At 68.9% G+C, this 15,138-nt stretch overlaps 1 protein-coding gene across 2 annotated transcripts in view; it reads left to right on the top strand.

Moving 5' to 3' along the window:
- The window catches only part of DNMT3A (DNA methyltransferase 3 alpha), a 41,962-nt gene extending 30,425 nt beyond the window's left edge, over nt 1-11,537 (top strand). For both annotated transcript variants that reach the window (XM_054820015.1, XM_054820014.1), the window contains exons 7-23: nt 4,768-4,980; nt 5,094-5,252; nt 5,349-5,456; nt 5,696-5,852; nt 6,056-6,205; nt 6,467-6,511; nt 6,808-6,887; nt 7,054-7,166; nt 8,206-8,389; nt 8,578-8,662; nt 9,005-9,150; nt 9,426-9,516; nt 9,618-9,766; nt 9,858-9,943; nt 10,513-10,582; nt 10,840-10,958; nt 11,100-11,537. In XM_054820015.1, the coding sequence (XP_054675990.1) occupies nt 4,768-4,980; nt 5,094-5,252; nt 5,349-5,456; nt 5,696-5,852; nt 6,056-6,205; nt 6,467-6,511; nt 6,808-6,887; nt 7,054-7,166; nt 8,206-8,389; nt 8,578-8,662; nt 9,005-9,150; nt 9,426-9,516; nt 9,618-9,766; nt 9,858-9,943; nt 10,513-10,582; nt 10,840-10,958; nt 11,100-11,241 (2,097 nt within the window). In that variant the 3' untranslated portion in view covers nt 11,242-11,537. The remainder of the gene's footprint in view (nt 1-4,767; nt 4,981-5,093; nt 5,253-5,348; nt 5,457-5,695; nt 5,853-6,055; nt 6,206-6,466; nt 6,512-6,807; nt 6,888-7,053; nt 7,167-8,205; nt 8,390-8,577; nt 8,663-9,004; nt 9,151-9,425; nt 9,517-9,617; nt 9,767-9,857; nt 9,944-10,512; nt 10,583-10,839; nt 10,959-11,099) is intronic.
- Nucleotides 11,538-15,138: the final 3,601 nt, after the last annotated feature.

Raw genomic sequence — 15,138 nt, 5'->3', positions numbered from 1 at the left:
GGGCAAGGACAAGGACAAGGACAAGGGATGGAGATGATGAGGATGAGGATGGGATGGGATGGGATGGGGCAAGGACAGGGACTGGGGATGGGGGGTGGTGGCGGGGATGAGGATGAAGCAGGGGCTGGGGGGGATGAGGCAGGGGCTGGCAGAGCTGCCTGCGGCCCGAGGGCAGGCGGTGGGGCCGATTGTCTGGCCGTGCCCATCCCCGGAGATCCAGCTTATCTTAACGACCGGCGGATGGGAGATTTCCTCCCCGAGGACAAAGCAGGAGCAGCTCTGCCCGCTGCCGGGGCTCCGTCCCTCCTCCTCCTCCTCCTCCTCCTCCTCCCCCCCCACCGCCCCCCTCGGGGCCCCTCCCGGCTCTTCCCGTGGGCCCAGCCCCAGTGGGTGCCCCACGCACCCCCGTGCCCCTGGGTGCCCCTCGCCGGGGGTCCCTGCCCGAGGGAGGACACACGCGTAAATGATCGTTTCATTCCGGCTTGGTTGTGCTGGCACGGCCGTGGGGTGCCCGTGGGGTGCCCGTGGGGTGCCGGCATCATCCCACCGCGGCCGGTGCGGCTCACCCGGCATTGGGGTGCAGGCGTGCTGCTGGCGTGTGGGGTCCCGAGGGGCTGCTTGGGCAGGGGGCTGCCCATCGGCCCGGGCCCCCCCCCCCCCCCGTGGCTGTGCTGCCACCCCATTCCCAGCCCCACGCCCCGGGTGACGGCCATCCGCCCCTTTGTCCCTCCACTCTGCAACACAAAGGGGTCCCGGAGCCGCCGCTCAGCAGGACACCGCCTGCCCGGGGTCTGGGGACCCCCTGCCCGGGGCTGGCGGGAGGGCGGCCAGGTGCTGCCGGGGTGCTGGCGGGGTCCGTCCCGGGGGGCCAGGGCTGCCACTGCGACCATGTCCCGCGTGGGCTCCTTGCCTCGCTCGGCATCAGTGAAGGGCTCGCTCCTAAAACACCCTGCCACGCCGGGACGGCAACGCCGGTACCCCGCAGCAGCCGTGCCGCAGCTCAGTCCGGCACCCCACACCCTGGGCGCTGCTCGAGGGAGCACCCCGCAGCCCTGCCCGCACCCCCGGCAGCTGGGCACCCGCCTCCTGCCCGGGGGTCCGCGGGGGCTGCCCCCGCCTGCCGCCGGCCACGGGGAAGGAGAGGGGACGTGGCTGCCGGTGGAGCCCGTGGGTGACGGGCTGCTGCCGGGGCGGCGAGCGAGCGGTGCGGAGTATGGGGGCAAACCCGTGAAAATGAGCGGGGCCGGTTGCGGGTTCATCGCCCGGGGACGCGGGGTGCTCCTTCAGCGTCACCCCCCATGGGGACACGCTGCGGTGCGGGCTGGTGCTGCCGCCTCGTCCTCGCTGCCGGCCTCGTGGTGCCGGCACAGCCCCCGCAGCCGGCAGCGCCCAACCCGGCCTGGCCACCAGAACGGAGGCCGGGACGCGGAGGCCGGGACACGGAGGCCGGGACACGGCACAGCACCGGCAGTCCCATGCTGGGGACATCCCTTGGGCGCCTGGCTGCGGGGGGACGGGGGTGGCTGGCGGGTGGGGACGGGGCTGGGGGGCCCGAGCCGGGGAAGGCGCTTTGGGGTGCGCCGGCTCTCGTGTGCCGGCACATCTGGCTCGTCGGGGCCGTGCGTGGGGCACCCGCTGCTGGGGGACGGCCCGGGCTGGGGGTGCTGCTGGGGTGCAGCCTGCGGGCGGGCGTGAACTGGGGCGGCTGGGACGGACCAGTCCGGTACTGGTGTCAGTGTGCGGGCGGGCCGAACGGGGTGCTGTGATCCCAGACCAGTGCCGTGTGGGTCTGGGCTGAACTGGGAGCTGTGGTCTCAGACTGGTGCCATGTGGGTCTGGGCTGAACTGGGTTGAACTGGGCCAAACTGGGCGAGGTGGTCCCAAACTGGTCCCATGTGGGTCTGGACTGAACTGGGCTGAACTGAGCACTGTGGTCCCAGACTGGTGCCATGTGAGTCTGGGCTGAACTGGGTTGAACTGGGAGCTGTGGTCCCAGACCAGTGCCATGTGGGTCTGGGCTGAACTGGGTTGCACTGGGCAATGTAGCCCCAGACCAGTGCTGTGTGGATCTGGGCTGAACTGGGCTGAATTGGGAGCTGTGGTCCCAGACCAGTGCTGCATGAGTCTGGACTGAACTGGGCTGAAGTGGGTTGCACTGGGAGCTGTAGTCCCAGACCAGTGCTGTGTGGATCTGGGTTGAACTGGGAGTTGTGGTCCCAGACCAGTGCCGTGTGGGTCTGGGCTGAACTGGGTTGAACTGGGCTGAACTGGGAGCTGTGGTCCCAGACCAGTGCCACGTGGGTCTGGGCTGAACTGGACTGAACTGGGCAATGTAGCCCCAGACCAGTGCTGTGTGGATCTGGGCTGAACTGGGCTGAATTGGGAGCTGTGGTCCCAGACTGGTGCCATGTGAGTCCAGGCTGAACTGGGTTGAACTGGGCCAAACTGGGCGAGGTGGTCCCAAACTGGTCCCATGTGGGTCTGGACTGAACTGGGCTGAACTGAGCACTGTGGTCCCAGACTGGTGCCATGTGAGTCTGGGCTGAACTGGGTTGAACTGGGAGCTGTGGTCCCAGACCAGTGCCATGTGGGTCTGGGCTGAACTGGGCTGAACTGGGTTGCACTGGGCAATGTAGCCCCAGACCAGTGCTGTGTGGATCTGGGCTGAACTGGGCTGAACTGGGCTGAACTGGGAGCTGTGGTCCCAGACCAGTGCTGTGTGGATCTGGGTTGAACTGGGTTGAACTGGGAGCTGTGGTCCCAGACTGGTGCCATGTGAGTCCAGGCTGAACTGGGTTGAACTGGGAGCTGTGGTCCCAGACTGGTGCCATGTGAGTCCAGGCTGAACTGGGTTGAACTGGGAGCTGTGGTCCCAGACCAGTGCTGTGTGAGTCTGGGCTGAACTGGGCTGAAGTGGGCTGAACTGGGAGCTGTGGTCCCAGACCAGTGCCGCGTGGGTCTGGGCTGAATTGGGCTGAACTGGGCTGAACTGGGAGCTGTGGTCCCAGACCAGTGCTGTGTGAGTCTGGGCTGAACTGGGCTGAAGTGGGCTGAACTGGGAGCTGTGGTCCCAGACCAGTGCCGCGTGGGTCTGGGCTGAATTGGGCTGAACTGGGCTGAACTGGGAGCTGTGGTCCCAGACCAGTGCCGTGTGGATCTGGGCTGAACTGGGTTGAACTGGGAGCTGTGGTCCCAGACCAGTGCCGCGTGGGTCTGGGCTGAACTGGGCTGAACTGGGCTGAACTGGGCGCAGTGGTCCGGGCCGGTGCCGAGGCGTGCCAGCCTTCCCCGGCCTTCCCCGGGCTGCAGTGGGGCCCGGGGCACCCCCACCCCCCGGTGTGCCGCTGGGCGAACTGGGCCGCGGGGCCGGAGCCCCCCGGGCGGATTCCTGCGGTGCCGGGGCGAGGCCCCCCGGGGCGCCGCCGCCCCCCCCCCCCCCCCGGCCCGGCCCGGCCCGGCCCCTGCTCGGCAGCACAAAGGGCCCGGGGGGGCCGCGGCCCCGGGACAAAAGGCGGCGCGGAGCGGCCCCGCGGCCGGGAGGCGGCCCCAGCCCAGCCCGGACGGGATCGCTGCCGCCGGGCCGGTGAGTACCGCGGGGGCCCCCAGCCCTCTGCTGCCGCACGACCCCCGGGGCCCGGGCCCGGCTAGCGGGGACGGCGGTGGGGTGCACCGGGCCGAGCCGAGCGGAGCCGAGCCGAACTGCACGGACCGGACCGCGGGGAGCCGAGCCGAGCCGAGCGGGATCGGGCCACGGTGAGAGATCCGAGCGGGGCCGAGCCGAGTCGAGTCGACCCGAGTTGCCGAGCCGACCCGAGTTGCCGAGCCGACCCGAGTTGCCGAGCCGACCCGAGTTGCCGAGCCGGGCCGAGCGCAGCCGAGCCGGGCCGAGGCGCGGGCGGGGGGGCCGGGCCGGGCTGTCCCCTCGGCGCCGCGCGGCCCCTCCCCGCCGCAGCCAACCAGCCGGGCCGGGAGGCACCATGTGACCCGGGGAGCCCAGACAAAGAACCGCCGGGCCTGCCCCCGCGGCCCGGACCGGCTCGGCTCCGTTCGGCTCCGCTCGGCTGAGTTCGGCCCGCCTCGGCTCGGTCCGCTTCGGCTCAGTCCGGCCCCCCTCGGCTCGGCTCGGCTCAGTTCGGCGCGGCCCGCCGCGGCGCCAGCCCGCATGGGTAGGTGGCTCGGCTCGGCTCGGCTCGGCCCGCTCCGTCTGAGCCCGGCATTCCCTGCCCGGCGGAGCTGGGTGTCCCGGCCGGGCCCCGGGCCCTGCTCTCGGCTCGGCCCGGCCAGCGCAGTTCAGCACACTCGGCCCGGGGGCAGCGGGTGTCCGGCGGGGGGCACCGCGGGGCTGGGGGGGGGGGAGAGGGGTCCCCGGGCGACCCGCAGAGGGTGACACGGCTCCGGGAGCGGTGGGTGTCCCGGGACAGAGGCAGCGGGTGTCGGGGGGCTCCTCGGGCCGTGGAGCTGCACCCCGGGGGACAGGCCGGGGGGGTTAGCCCTGGGGGGAGCGGCCGCCACCTCTTGCCCCCCCCCCCCCCCCGCCACAGAGGGAAACTGAGGCCCGGGACCGAAGGAGCCCCCGGCCGGGCGGGCAGGGTGGGGGATCCACGCGTGCCGGGGGGGGCGGCTGCCGGGCCAGGGTCTGGGGGGGCTCAGTGCGGCCCCTCGGCCCGGCTGGTCCAGGGCACCCTGCCCACATCTGGGGGTGCTGGGTGAGCCATGCCCCCCGCCCTGCCCTGACCCGTGTGGTGGGGGGGGGGTGTGCGTCCCCAGGCGGAGAAGAAGGCGAAGGTGATCGCCGTGATGAACGTGGTGGAGGAGACGCCGCGGGCCGAGCCCCAGAAGGAGGAGGAGGCCAGCCCCCCCGCTTCGCAGCAGCCCACCGACCCCGCCTCGCCCAACGTGGCCACCACGCCTGAGCCAGTGGTGGCCGACGCCATCGACAAGAACGCCTCCAAGTCAGCCGACGACGAGCCCGAGTACGAGGTGAGGGCAGGGCCGGCCGGGGAAGGGGGGGCTTGCGGGGCCGCTGCCCCCCAGGGACGTGGGTACCCCCTCCCCGCCAGCCTCTCACCTCCTCCGTCTCCTCTCCGGCGCAGGACGGCCGGGGCTTCGGCATCGGGGAGCTGGTGTGGGGCAAGCTGCGCGGCTTCTCCTGGTGGCCCGGCCGCATCGTGTCCTGGTGGATGACGGGCCGGAGCCGGGCGGCCGAGGGCACCCGCTGGGTGATGTGGTTTGGGGACGGCAAGTTTTCGGTGGTAAGTGGAACCCGTGGGGCTGGGGGTCTGGGCAGCCCCTCTTCCATCCCCAGGTGTCCCGTTCCCCCCAGCTCACGGCCACATCCCGTCCCCCAGGTCTGCGTGGAGAAGCTCCTGCCGCTCAGCTCCTTCGCCAGCGCCTTCCACCAGGCCACCTACAACAAGCAGCCCATGTACCGCAAAGCCATCTACGAGGTGCTGCAGGTGAGTGCCGGCGGCTGCGGGGGGGCACCGGCTGTGGGGGCGCACCTGGTGCTCCGGGGGTCTTCTGGCAGTGCTGGAAGGTGTTGGGGGTTTCTTGTGGGGCGATGGAGGGGTCTGGCCGTGCAGGTCCCGTGGGGCTGGGGGGCTGCCTGGCTGGAGCAGCCGGGGGACTGAGCGTGGGGACCCCCTCGGCTGGGTGGGTGGGTGGGTGACGGCCAGGCCTGCGGCTCCCCTGGCAGGTGGCGAGCAGCAGAGCAGGGAAGATCTTCCCAGCGTGCCCCGAGAACGATGAGACGGACACCTCCAAGGTGGTGGAGATCCAGAACAAGCAGATGATTGAGTGGGCCCTGGGTGGCTTCCAGCCCTCCGGCCCCAAGGGCCTGGAGCCCCCCGAAGGTGAGCGAGGGCAGGCACGGGATCCTGCTCGGTGGCCTCGGCGCATGTCCCCCAGGACCGCCGGCCATCAACTCTGGCATCGCCGGGGTGGTACAGGCTTGGGCAGAGGAAGCGCCGTGGGGCTGGCGGGTCCTGGGGGGCAGGTCCCCCTGCGGGGGCTGATGGCGGGACCCCGCTGACGGGACCCCACGCATTCCTCGCAGAGGAGCGAAACCCCTACAAAGAAGTTTACACGGAGATGTGGGTAGAGCCGGAAGCAGCTGCCTACGCACCGCCCCCACCCGCCAAAAAACCCAGGAAAAGCACAACAGAGAAGCCCAAGGTCAAGGAGATCATCGACGAGCGCACCCGAGGTACCGCCTGGGGGTTGGGGGTGCCCCCGCGCCCACCCCCCGCCACAGGGGTTGGTTTGGCCATAACCCTGCTGGGGCTTGGTCCCGGTGCCGGCAGGGCCGTGCTCGCCGGGGGGGCTGCGGGCAAAAGCTGCCCCCCTTCTCCATCAGGGACCCTCCCCCCGGGGTCCCCTCCCTTCCCCCCGCTGCGAAGGGGATCTGGCTGGGGCAGGGCTGGCGCCAGGCCGGACCCCCACCCCTGACACCGCTCTCCCTCCCTAGAGCGGCTCGTTTACGAGGTCCGGCAGAAATGCAGGAACATCGAAGGTGAGTGTGGGGCAAAGCCCGGCTCTGGGGGGGGGGGGGGGGCCAAGGACAGGCTCGTCCCACCCCTCAGCCTGGCTGGCAGCAGGGACAGCACAGCCGTGATGGCGGGCCGCCCCGGATGGTGGCAGGGACCCCGGGACACTGCCCGGGGCTGGGGTCAGCGGCACGGGAAGGGCTGAGCCTGGGCACGGAGCGAGGCAGGGCTGGGGGGCTGGGGGGCCGGGGTGGCGCAGAACTGGGCTCACTCCGGGAGGTGGCAGAGCCCGGGGGTGACGTCTTCCCTCCTGCCCCCCCAGACATCTGCATCTCCTGCGGGAGCCTCAACGTGACCCTGGAGCACCCTCTATTTATCGGAGGAATGTGCCAAAACTGCAAGGTACGGCCAGCGCGGGCAGCCCCGGCGCCAGGCGGGCACGGCCGTTTTCCCCCAAACGCCCTGTCCCGGAGGTCTCCGTGCCCAGGCCCCTCTGCCACAGCGGCATCCCGGCGTCCCCGGTGCAGGGCCCGGGCTGCACCGCGCTCATGCCTTGGCTCTCCCCCAGAACTGCTTCTTGGAGTGCGCGTACCAGTACGACGACGACGGCTACCAGTCCTACTGCACCATCTGCTGCGGCGGCCGCGAGGTGCTCATGTGCGGCAACAACAACTGCTGCAGGTCTGGTGCCGCCATCCCGGCGTGGGGCTGGGGAGGTTTTGGTGATGCCACGGTCCTGGCACAGGGCTGGGGAGGTTTTGGCGATGCCGCAGTCCCAGCATCGGGACAAGGAGGTTTCGGTGATGCCACACTCCTGGCACAGGGCTGGGGAAGTTTTGGTGATGCCACAGTCCTGGTACGGGACTGGGGAGGTTTTGGTGATGCCACAGTCCTGGCATCAGCCTAGGGAGGTTTCGGTGATGCCACGGTCCTGGTACAGGACTGGGGAGGTTTTGGTGATGCTGCATTCCCTGCATGGAGCTGAGGAGGTTTTGGTCATGCCATGGTCCTGGCATGGGGTTTCAGTGATGCCAGTGATCCTGGTGTGGGGCTGTGACATTTTGGTGATGCCACATTCTCAGTATGGCACTGGGAGGTTTTGGTGATGCCCCAGTCCTGTTGTGGAGCTGGGGGGAAGTTTTGGTGATGCTCCAGTCCTGGCATGAGGCTGGGGAGGTTTTGGTGATTCTATAGTCCGATGTGGGGCTGGGGAGGTTTTGTGGTGCCCCAGTCCTGGCATGGGAATTCAGTGATGCCAGTCCTGCTTTGGGGCTGGGACATTTTGGTGATGCCACACTCTCTGTATGGGGCTGGGAAGTTATGGTGATGCCCCAGTCCTGGCGCGAGGCTGGGGAGGTTTTGGTGATTTCTGCAGTCCTGGTGTCAGACCGGGGAGGTTTCGGTGATGCTCCATTCCTGGCGTGGGACTGGGGAGGTTTCGGCGATGCCGCAGGCCCCAGCTGTGGGTCTTTCACGGGGCTGGCAGAGGTTGGGGCGGTGCGGCAGGCCCTGGCGTGGGACTGCCAGTCCCGGTGTGCCCCCCACCACCGGCCTTCGACGGGCACGGCCGCAGCCTGGCCTTGGTCCCGCTGGCAGCGCAGCCGCCCGAGACAGCCGTGCCGTGCCGGGGGCACCGTGTCCCCAGCGTGTCATAGCGGGGACGCTGCCGGGGGGCACCAAGCCCAGCTCCACCGCTGATGCCGGCTGCCGGCTCTCCCAGGTGCTTCTGTGTGGAGTGCGTGGACCTGCTGGTGGGCCCGGGGGCGGCGCAGGCGGCCATCAAGGAGGACCCCTGGAACTGCTACATGTGCGGCCACAAGGGCGTCTACGGGCTGCTGCGGCGGCGGGAGGACTGGCCCTCGCGCCTCCAGATGTTCTTCGCCAACAACCACGACCAGGAGTTTGTGAGTGCCCCAGCCGGGCTCCTCGCTGCCCCCGTGTCACCCCTGCCCCATGTCACCCCTCCCTGCTGCCCCCCATGTCACCACTCCCCACTGCCCCCACGTCCCCGCTGCCCGCATGTCGCCACTGCCCTCGTGTCCCCCCTGCCCCACATCCCCCTTCCCACCTGACGCCCACCCGTGTCTTTCAGGACCCACCCAAGGTGTACCCACCGGTGCCAGCTGAGAAGAGGAAGCCCATCCGGGTGCTCTCGCTCTTCGACGGCATCGCCACAGGTGGGTGGGGGTCTCCGGCCCAGCAGCCCCCACAGGGACCCTCCTCGGGGCGTTTGGGGGGGTGGAAGGGAGCAGGAGTGGGGTGAGCAGCCTGCCTGCACCCCACAACTGACCAGCCTCGGGGCAGGGGGGTCCCACACCCATCGGACAGACCTGTGCCGCCTGCGGGACCCCGGCCCGGTATTCTCATGGGCAGCCCCCGCCGTCCCCTCTGTCCCTGGCTCCGGGGGCCCACGCTGGTGGGAGGCAGGGAAGGGGGGGTGGCGCTGCCAGGGTGGGAAGGGTCGGGTCGGGACGGGGGGTCCATCGCCCCGCCGCCCACCCCAGCCCCGCTCCCCGCAGGCCTGCTGGTGCTGAAGGACCTGGGCATCCAGGTGGACCGCTACATCGCCTCCGAGGTGTGCGAGGACTCCATCACCGTGGGCATGGTGAGGCACCAGGGCAAGATCATGTACGTCGGGGACGTCCGAAATGTCACCCAGAAGCACGTACGTCCTGCCTGCCGGACCCCCGCGGCTCCCCCCTCCCTGCAGCCAGCGGGTCCCCCCAAGCGCCCCCGTGTCCCCAAGATGGGTCCCGTCCCTTGTTCTGCACCTCCCCACATGGGGGGCTTCATCGGCACAGCCTCGCCGTCCCATGGGGAGCTCGGCCCCATCCACCCCCACCACGTGTCCGGCGTGCCCCCGGCAGGCGCGCTGTCCCCCAGGCAGGCGGCGGCGCCCGGCACCGGCACCCGGCTCACCGGGGGCTCTTCCCCTTGCAGATACAGGAGTGGGGGCCCTTCGACCTGGTGATCGGGGGCAGCCCCTGCAACGACCTCTCCATCGTCAACCCGGCCAGGAAGGGGCTCTACGGTAAGTGTCTCCCCACCAGGCTGGGGCTGGACCCCGCCACCGGCCCCCCGCTGCCACCACCGGCCCCCCGCTGCCGGCCCCTCTCACTCTCTCCTGCCCAGAGGGCACCGGGCGGCTCTTCTTCGAGTTCTACCGCCTGCTGCACGAAGCCCGGCCCAAGGAGGGCGACGACCGGCCCTTCTTCTGGCTCTTCGAGAACGTGGTGGCCATGGGGGTGAGCGACAAGAGGGACATCTCACGCTTCCTGGAGGTGAGTGCCGGGAGGTGCCGTACCGGGGGGTCCTGCCCCCGCCGCAGGGTGCCGAGCCCCGCTGACTTCTCACCTCTCTCCCTCCTTGCAGTCCAACCCCGTCATGATTGATGCCAAAGAAGTGTCTGCAGCGCACAGGGCACGGTACTTCTGGGGGAACCTTCCCGGGATGAACAGGTTGGTGAGAGCGCCCTGGAGCTGCGCTGCACCGCTCTCCTGCCTGCCCGTCACCCTGCCTGCCCGTCACCCTGCCTGCCGTGGGGCTGGGGCGGCCGCAGCCGCTGGTCCGGCACCAGGAGGGAAGGCGCAGCCAGGATCTGCGGAAAGGGCCGGACCCCTGGTTCTCCCCCAGCCCAGACCTGGCTCTGGGGGTCCCCTGCCCCGGCTGGTGCTGGTGAGAGCAGGGGGGGCTCGCAGAGCGGTGCCAGGTCAGTGCGCACCCCAAAAGCCCGGAGCGGTGGCCCCCATAGAGGAGGCTGGTCCTGTCATTGCTACCCTCTGCTGGTGGGGCTGGGGGTCCCCTCCCAGACGGGCACCGTGGTGGCACACGCTGGTGGCCACGGGCCGGCTCCCACGGGGATGGGCCGCTTCTCACCATCACGTGCCGCAGCCCCCCAAACTGGCCTCGGCCGCCCAGCACCCCCCAAGCCCCAGCTGAGAGCTGCCCTGCGCCCACACGGGTGCCGGCATGGGGACACAGGGACGTGGTGCTGCCACCCCGTGCCCACCCCGTCTCTCCCTCCCAGGCCACTCGCGTCCACAGTCAACGATAAGCTGGAGCTGCAGGAGTGCCTGGAGCACGGCAGGATAGCAAAGGTCAGCCCCGCGACGCGGCACGGCATGGCATGGCCGAGGGGGCGGTGGGGTCCGGTGGCCGTCCCTGGTGGTCCCGCACCCCCTGGGCTGCAGGGGAGGGGTCCTGTGAGTGGGGAGGGACACGGCGACGGCACCGGCACCCCGGGGTGGGAGTCTCAGATTTGGTGCTGGGCAGCGCCGCCTGCCCGCGGTCAGCCCTGCCGGCGCGCCGGCGGCTTCGTGTCCCCCTCCGCGTGACGAGCCTGTGCCTCTTGCAGTTCAGCAAAGTGCGAACTATCACCACTCGCTCCAACTCCATCAAGCAGGGCAAGGACCAGCATTTCCCCGTCTTCATGAACGAGAAGGAGGACATCCTGTGGTGCACGGAGATGGAGAGGTACCGCGGCCGGCCGGGGGCTCGCCATGGGGCTGTGCGCGCGCTGGGGAGGGGGTCCGGCAGCGCCGTGTCCCTTGGGACGCCCCCCTGACCCCGCTCCCGCCTGTGTCGTCCCCCCCGCTCCCTTCCGTGTCCCCGCAGGGTCTTTGGCTTCCCGGTGCATTACACAGACGTGTCCAACATGAGCCGCCTGGCCCGGCAGAGACTGCTCGGCAGATCCTGGAGCGTGCCGGTGATCCGCCACCTCTTCGCTCCCCTGAAGGAATACTTTGCCTGCGTTTAAGAGAGACAGACGGGAACTGGTGACACGGAGCGAGTCAGAAACAAAACCAAGGAAAGAGAAGTGAAAACACGGAATGAGAGAAGAGTCAGCACCCAGAAGAGAGACGGGATTTCGCAGCCCAACGGGAACCCGGCATACGTCTCCCCGAGCAAAAGGGTTCGGTGTCCTCTCCTGAATTTCCAATGTTCAGCTTTTAGCCTATTTAAAAAAAAAAACACAAAAAAAACCAACGAAAATGACAAAAAAACCACAAAACAAAAACGAAACGAAAAAAAAAAGCAAATGAAAAACCAAAACCATTTTTTTGGGGGTAACCTTTTAATTTTCCGCTCTTTTCTGGCTGGGTTTTTCTGTTGGTTCGGTTTCTGCTTCTCGGAGCAGCGGGCGAGACGAGACGCCGTCGCCAGCTCCGCTCTCGGAGGAGGGGAAACGGCAGCGGGAAACCCCAGCCGGGAGAGGCGGAGGCGAAGGAGACCCGCTCCGTCTGCGCCGAGCGCGCGCCGAGCTCGCGGCCACGGGCCGCCGGCCACCGGCCCGGTGAGCTTGGGGGGAGCGCGAAGCGGCAGGGAGGCGCTCGGCCGGCTCCGCAACGCCCAGCGACTGAGCCTCACTCTTTTCCACCAGCACCGTTCACTGGTGATATGGAGCCAACCCAACTGGCAGGGAAGCCGAGAACACACACACCACAACACACACCTTTTCTACAGTATTTTGGGTGCCTACCACACAGGAAACCTTGAAGAAAGCAAATCTTAGAAGCCGCTGTTACCTCTTGTTTACAGTTTATATATATATGATAGATATGAGATATAGATATATATATATAAAAGGTACTGTTACTACTGTACAACCTGACTTCATAATGGTGCTTTTAAACAGCGGGGTGAGTCGAGACATCAGCTTCCATGTTGCCTTACGTGCCGGGCCTTTCCAAGCGAGCGGCGCGGGAGGGGGCCGGGGCAGCGGCCGGGCGGGAAGCGTCTCCATCCCGAGTCATGCAATAACCTTTTTCTGTCCCAAAAGGAAGCGCCTCCCTCGGCGGCGGCCGCCCTGCCCTGCCCGGCCCTGCCCGCGCTGCCCGCCCTGCCCGCGACGCGCACAAACGTACTGGTGCTCTTCTGCGTACGTGGCGTCCCCGGCCAGGCTGGTGCTGGTTGTTTCCCCCCCCCCCCTCCCCGACCCGGCGGTGGGGCGCTCCTGCCCGCTCCTGCCCACGGGTGCTGCCCGCCGAGGCGGCGCGGGGCACGGGTGCTGCGAATCGGGGTCTTGCCGAAAGCTGCGGCGGCGGTGCCGCGCCGGCGTGGATGCGGACGGGGCGGAAGGCAGGCAGGGAGCGAGCGTGGGACGGAGCGGTGCCGAAGCGTGGCTGGGGCGCTTCCGGCGCGGGACGGGGACGGTTGCGGGTCCCCGGACCCTGGTGCTACATCCGCGGGGCCAGGCTGGTCGGCAGGAGGGCGATGCCCCGGTGAGCCGGGATGGCACCCTGGTGCTGCCATCACCTGCACCGGCGGCTCGGGGCATCGCTCCTCCGTCCGGGCGTGGTTTTGGCATAGCTGCGTCCCGCCGGTGCCCCGTGCTGCGGTGACGGGTGCCCGGCGGGCGCAGGGGTGCTGCGGGAGCAGCGGTGTCGGTGTTGAGGGCAGGCGGCCGCAGCGGGCCGGGAGCCACGATGGCGTTGGCGGTGCAGAGGGGAGCCGTGGTGCGTGCAGGCAGGGTGCAGGCAGGACGCGGGCAGGTGTTGGCGTTGCTGTGGATGGTGCTACTTGTCTGGCAGCTGTGGGTGCCGCGAGAGGTCGGTGGGTCCGGCTCGGTGCGGGGGCATCGCCCCACGTCCCCAGCGCCCGCTGGGGTGGCCGGATCCTGTGCCCGGTGCTGGAGCGGAGGGGCTCCGGCGGGGGCAGGGACTGGTGCTACGGCGCGGGGGAGGCTCACGGAGGGTCTCCGGCCCCGTCGCCGTCTCTTCTCTAACTGTGAAAGGTGCCGGGGGTCCACGGGCAGGCGGGGGCCGCCGGCCGCTCGGTGCGGGGTGCTGGCTAATTGGCAGCGAGCCGCGCCGGCGGCCCCGGGGTGCTGAGAGGTGCTGGGACCGACGGCAGCGGGGGCGGGCGGGGGGCGGCCCCAGGGCCCCCCCCACCTCCCCACCGCGCCTGGTGCTACCAGGGGTTCAGAGGCCCCTCTGTCGGTGCGGGGAGCTGAGCCGGCGCGGGGCGGCCGCGGCGGGGGGCACCGCGGGGCCCAGCTTTGCCGGGTGGTAAAGGAGGCGAGGCGGGACGCGGCACCCCGGCCCTGGGCGCTGAGCCACGGCCGCAGGCTCCGGCTTGGCCCCAGGGCCGGGTCCCGTGCAGCCCCGCAGCGCCGGGGCGAGTCCGGCACGGGACGGGTGCACCGGGTGCCGGGTGCGAGCCTTGCACGGCCCTGCAGCGCTGTCTGCGGGTCCCGCACGGGGGGTCCTGCAGCGTCGCATGCGAATCTCGCGCGGCTCTGCAGCACCGGCTGCGGGTCCTGCACCGCCCTGCGGCGCTGTCTGCAGGTCCTGCGTGGCCCCCAGCACCCGCTGCAAGTGCTGCCTGGCCCTGCAGCGCTGGGTGCTGGTCCTGCACGGCCCTGCGGCATTGCACGTCAGCCTTGCACGGCCCTGCGGCAGCGCCTGCAGGTTCTGCATGGCTCTGCGGCACCAGGCGCGAGTGCTGCACGGCCCTGCAGCGCTGTTGGTCAGTCTTGCACAGCCCTGCAGTGCCGGGTGCTGGTCCTGCACGGTCCTGCAGCGCTGGGTGCTGATCCTGCACGGCCCTGCAGCGCTGGGTGCTGATCCTGCATGGTCCTGCAGCGCTGGGTGCTGATCCTGCACGGCCCTGCAGCGCTGGGTGCTGGTGCTGCACGGCCCTGCAGCGCTGGGTGCTGGTCCTGCAGCGCTGGGTGCTGGTCCTGCAGCGCTGGGTGCTGATCCTGCACGGCCCTGCAGCGCTGGGTGCTGGTGCTGCACAATCCTGCAGCACCATTTGCAAGTCGTGCGTGGCCCTGCAGCGCCGGGCGCAAGGTGCTACACGGCCCCGCAGTGCTGGGTGCGAGCCTGGCACGGCCCTGCAGCGGGGTTCGGGGGTGCCGGCGGGCCCCGCCGCGCCGTGCCGGCCCGGTGCATCCTGCAGCGCTTCCCTGGGACCCTCTGGGCCCCGCGGCGCCTTCTGCGGGTTGGGTCCCGGCCGGCTCTGCAGCGTGCGGTGCCGGCCCGGCGCGGCGTTGGCGCGTCCCGGACGGCTCCTGCACCCGCCCCGGGCGCCCGCGGCTGGGACGCCCGGGCCGGTGCCAGAGCCGGTGCCGGCGGGAAGCAGGTTCCCGTCGTGGCACAACTGGAAAGGCGCCGGGCTCGGCTCGGCGGTGCCGGGGGCACGTGGGCAGCTCCGTGCCAGCCGCCGGCGGTGGTGGGGACCGTGGGGATGCCTGGGGAAAGAGTTCAGTTTTTAACGTACCCGACTCACATCTTTTTTTAAAACAAACAGACAAATTTTGTTGCACAGCCCTAGATGAAACTAAAAAAAAAAAAAAAAAGCCTAAATTCCTTAAGATCTGCCGAGGGAGTAGGTGACAAACACGGTGCTAAAACATTTTATTAAAAATATATATTGTTAAATTAAGTCTGCTGTCTGGACAATGACTGTTTGTTTTGTTTTCTTGTAGTGGAGTTTCAAAGAGCACTATTATTTTACTCTTATATATTATTATTAAAAAAAAAAACAAAAAACAAAAAGGCATTTTAACTTTGTACTTGAAAACTAAACGAGAGATTTCATGTGTTTTAGCCTAGACATTGAAGTAGCTGACGCTTAACTATTTGTGGGGAATCATGTACTCATACCGAGGAATAAACGCGTAGAGTTCGGTACCCTCCTCTCCTATGAT

Source organism: Grus americana, chromosome 3 (assembly GCF_028858705.1).
Source record: "Grus americana isolate bGruAme1 chromosome 3, bGruAme1.mat, whole genome shotgun sequence".
NCBI lineage: Eukaryota > Metazoa > Chordata > Aves > Gruiformes > Gruidae > Grus > Grus americana.
Note: the sequence above shows the minus strand (reverse complement) of the source record. Positions and strands in the feature narration are given on the sequence as shown.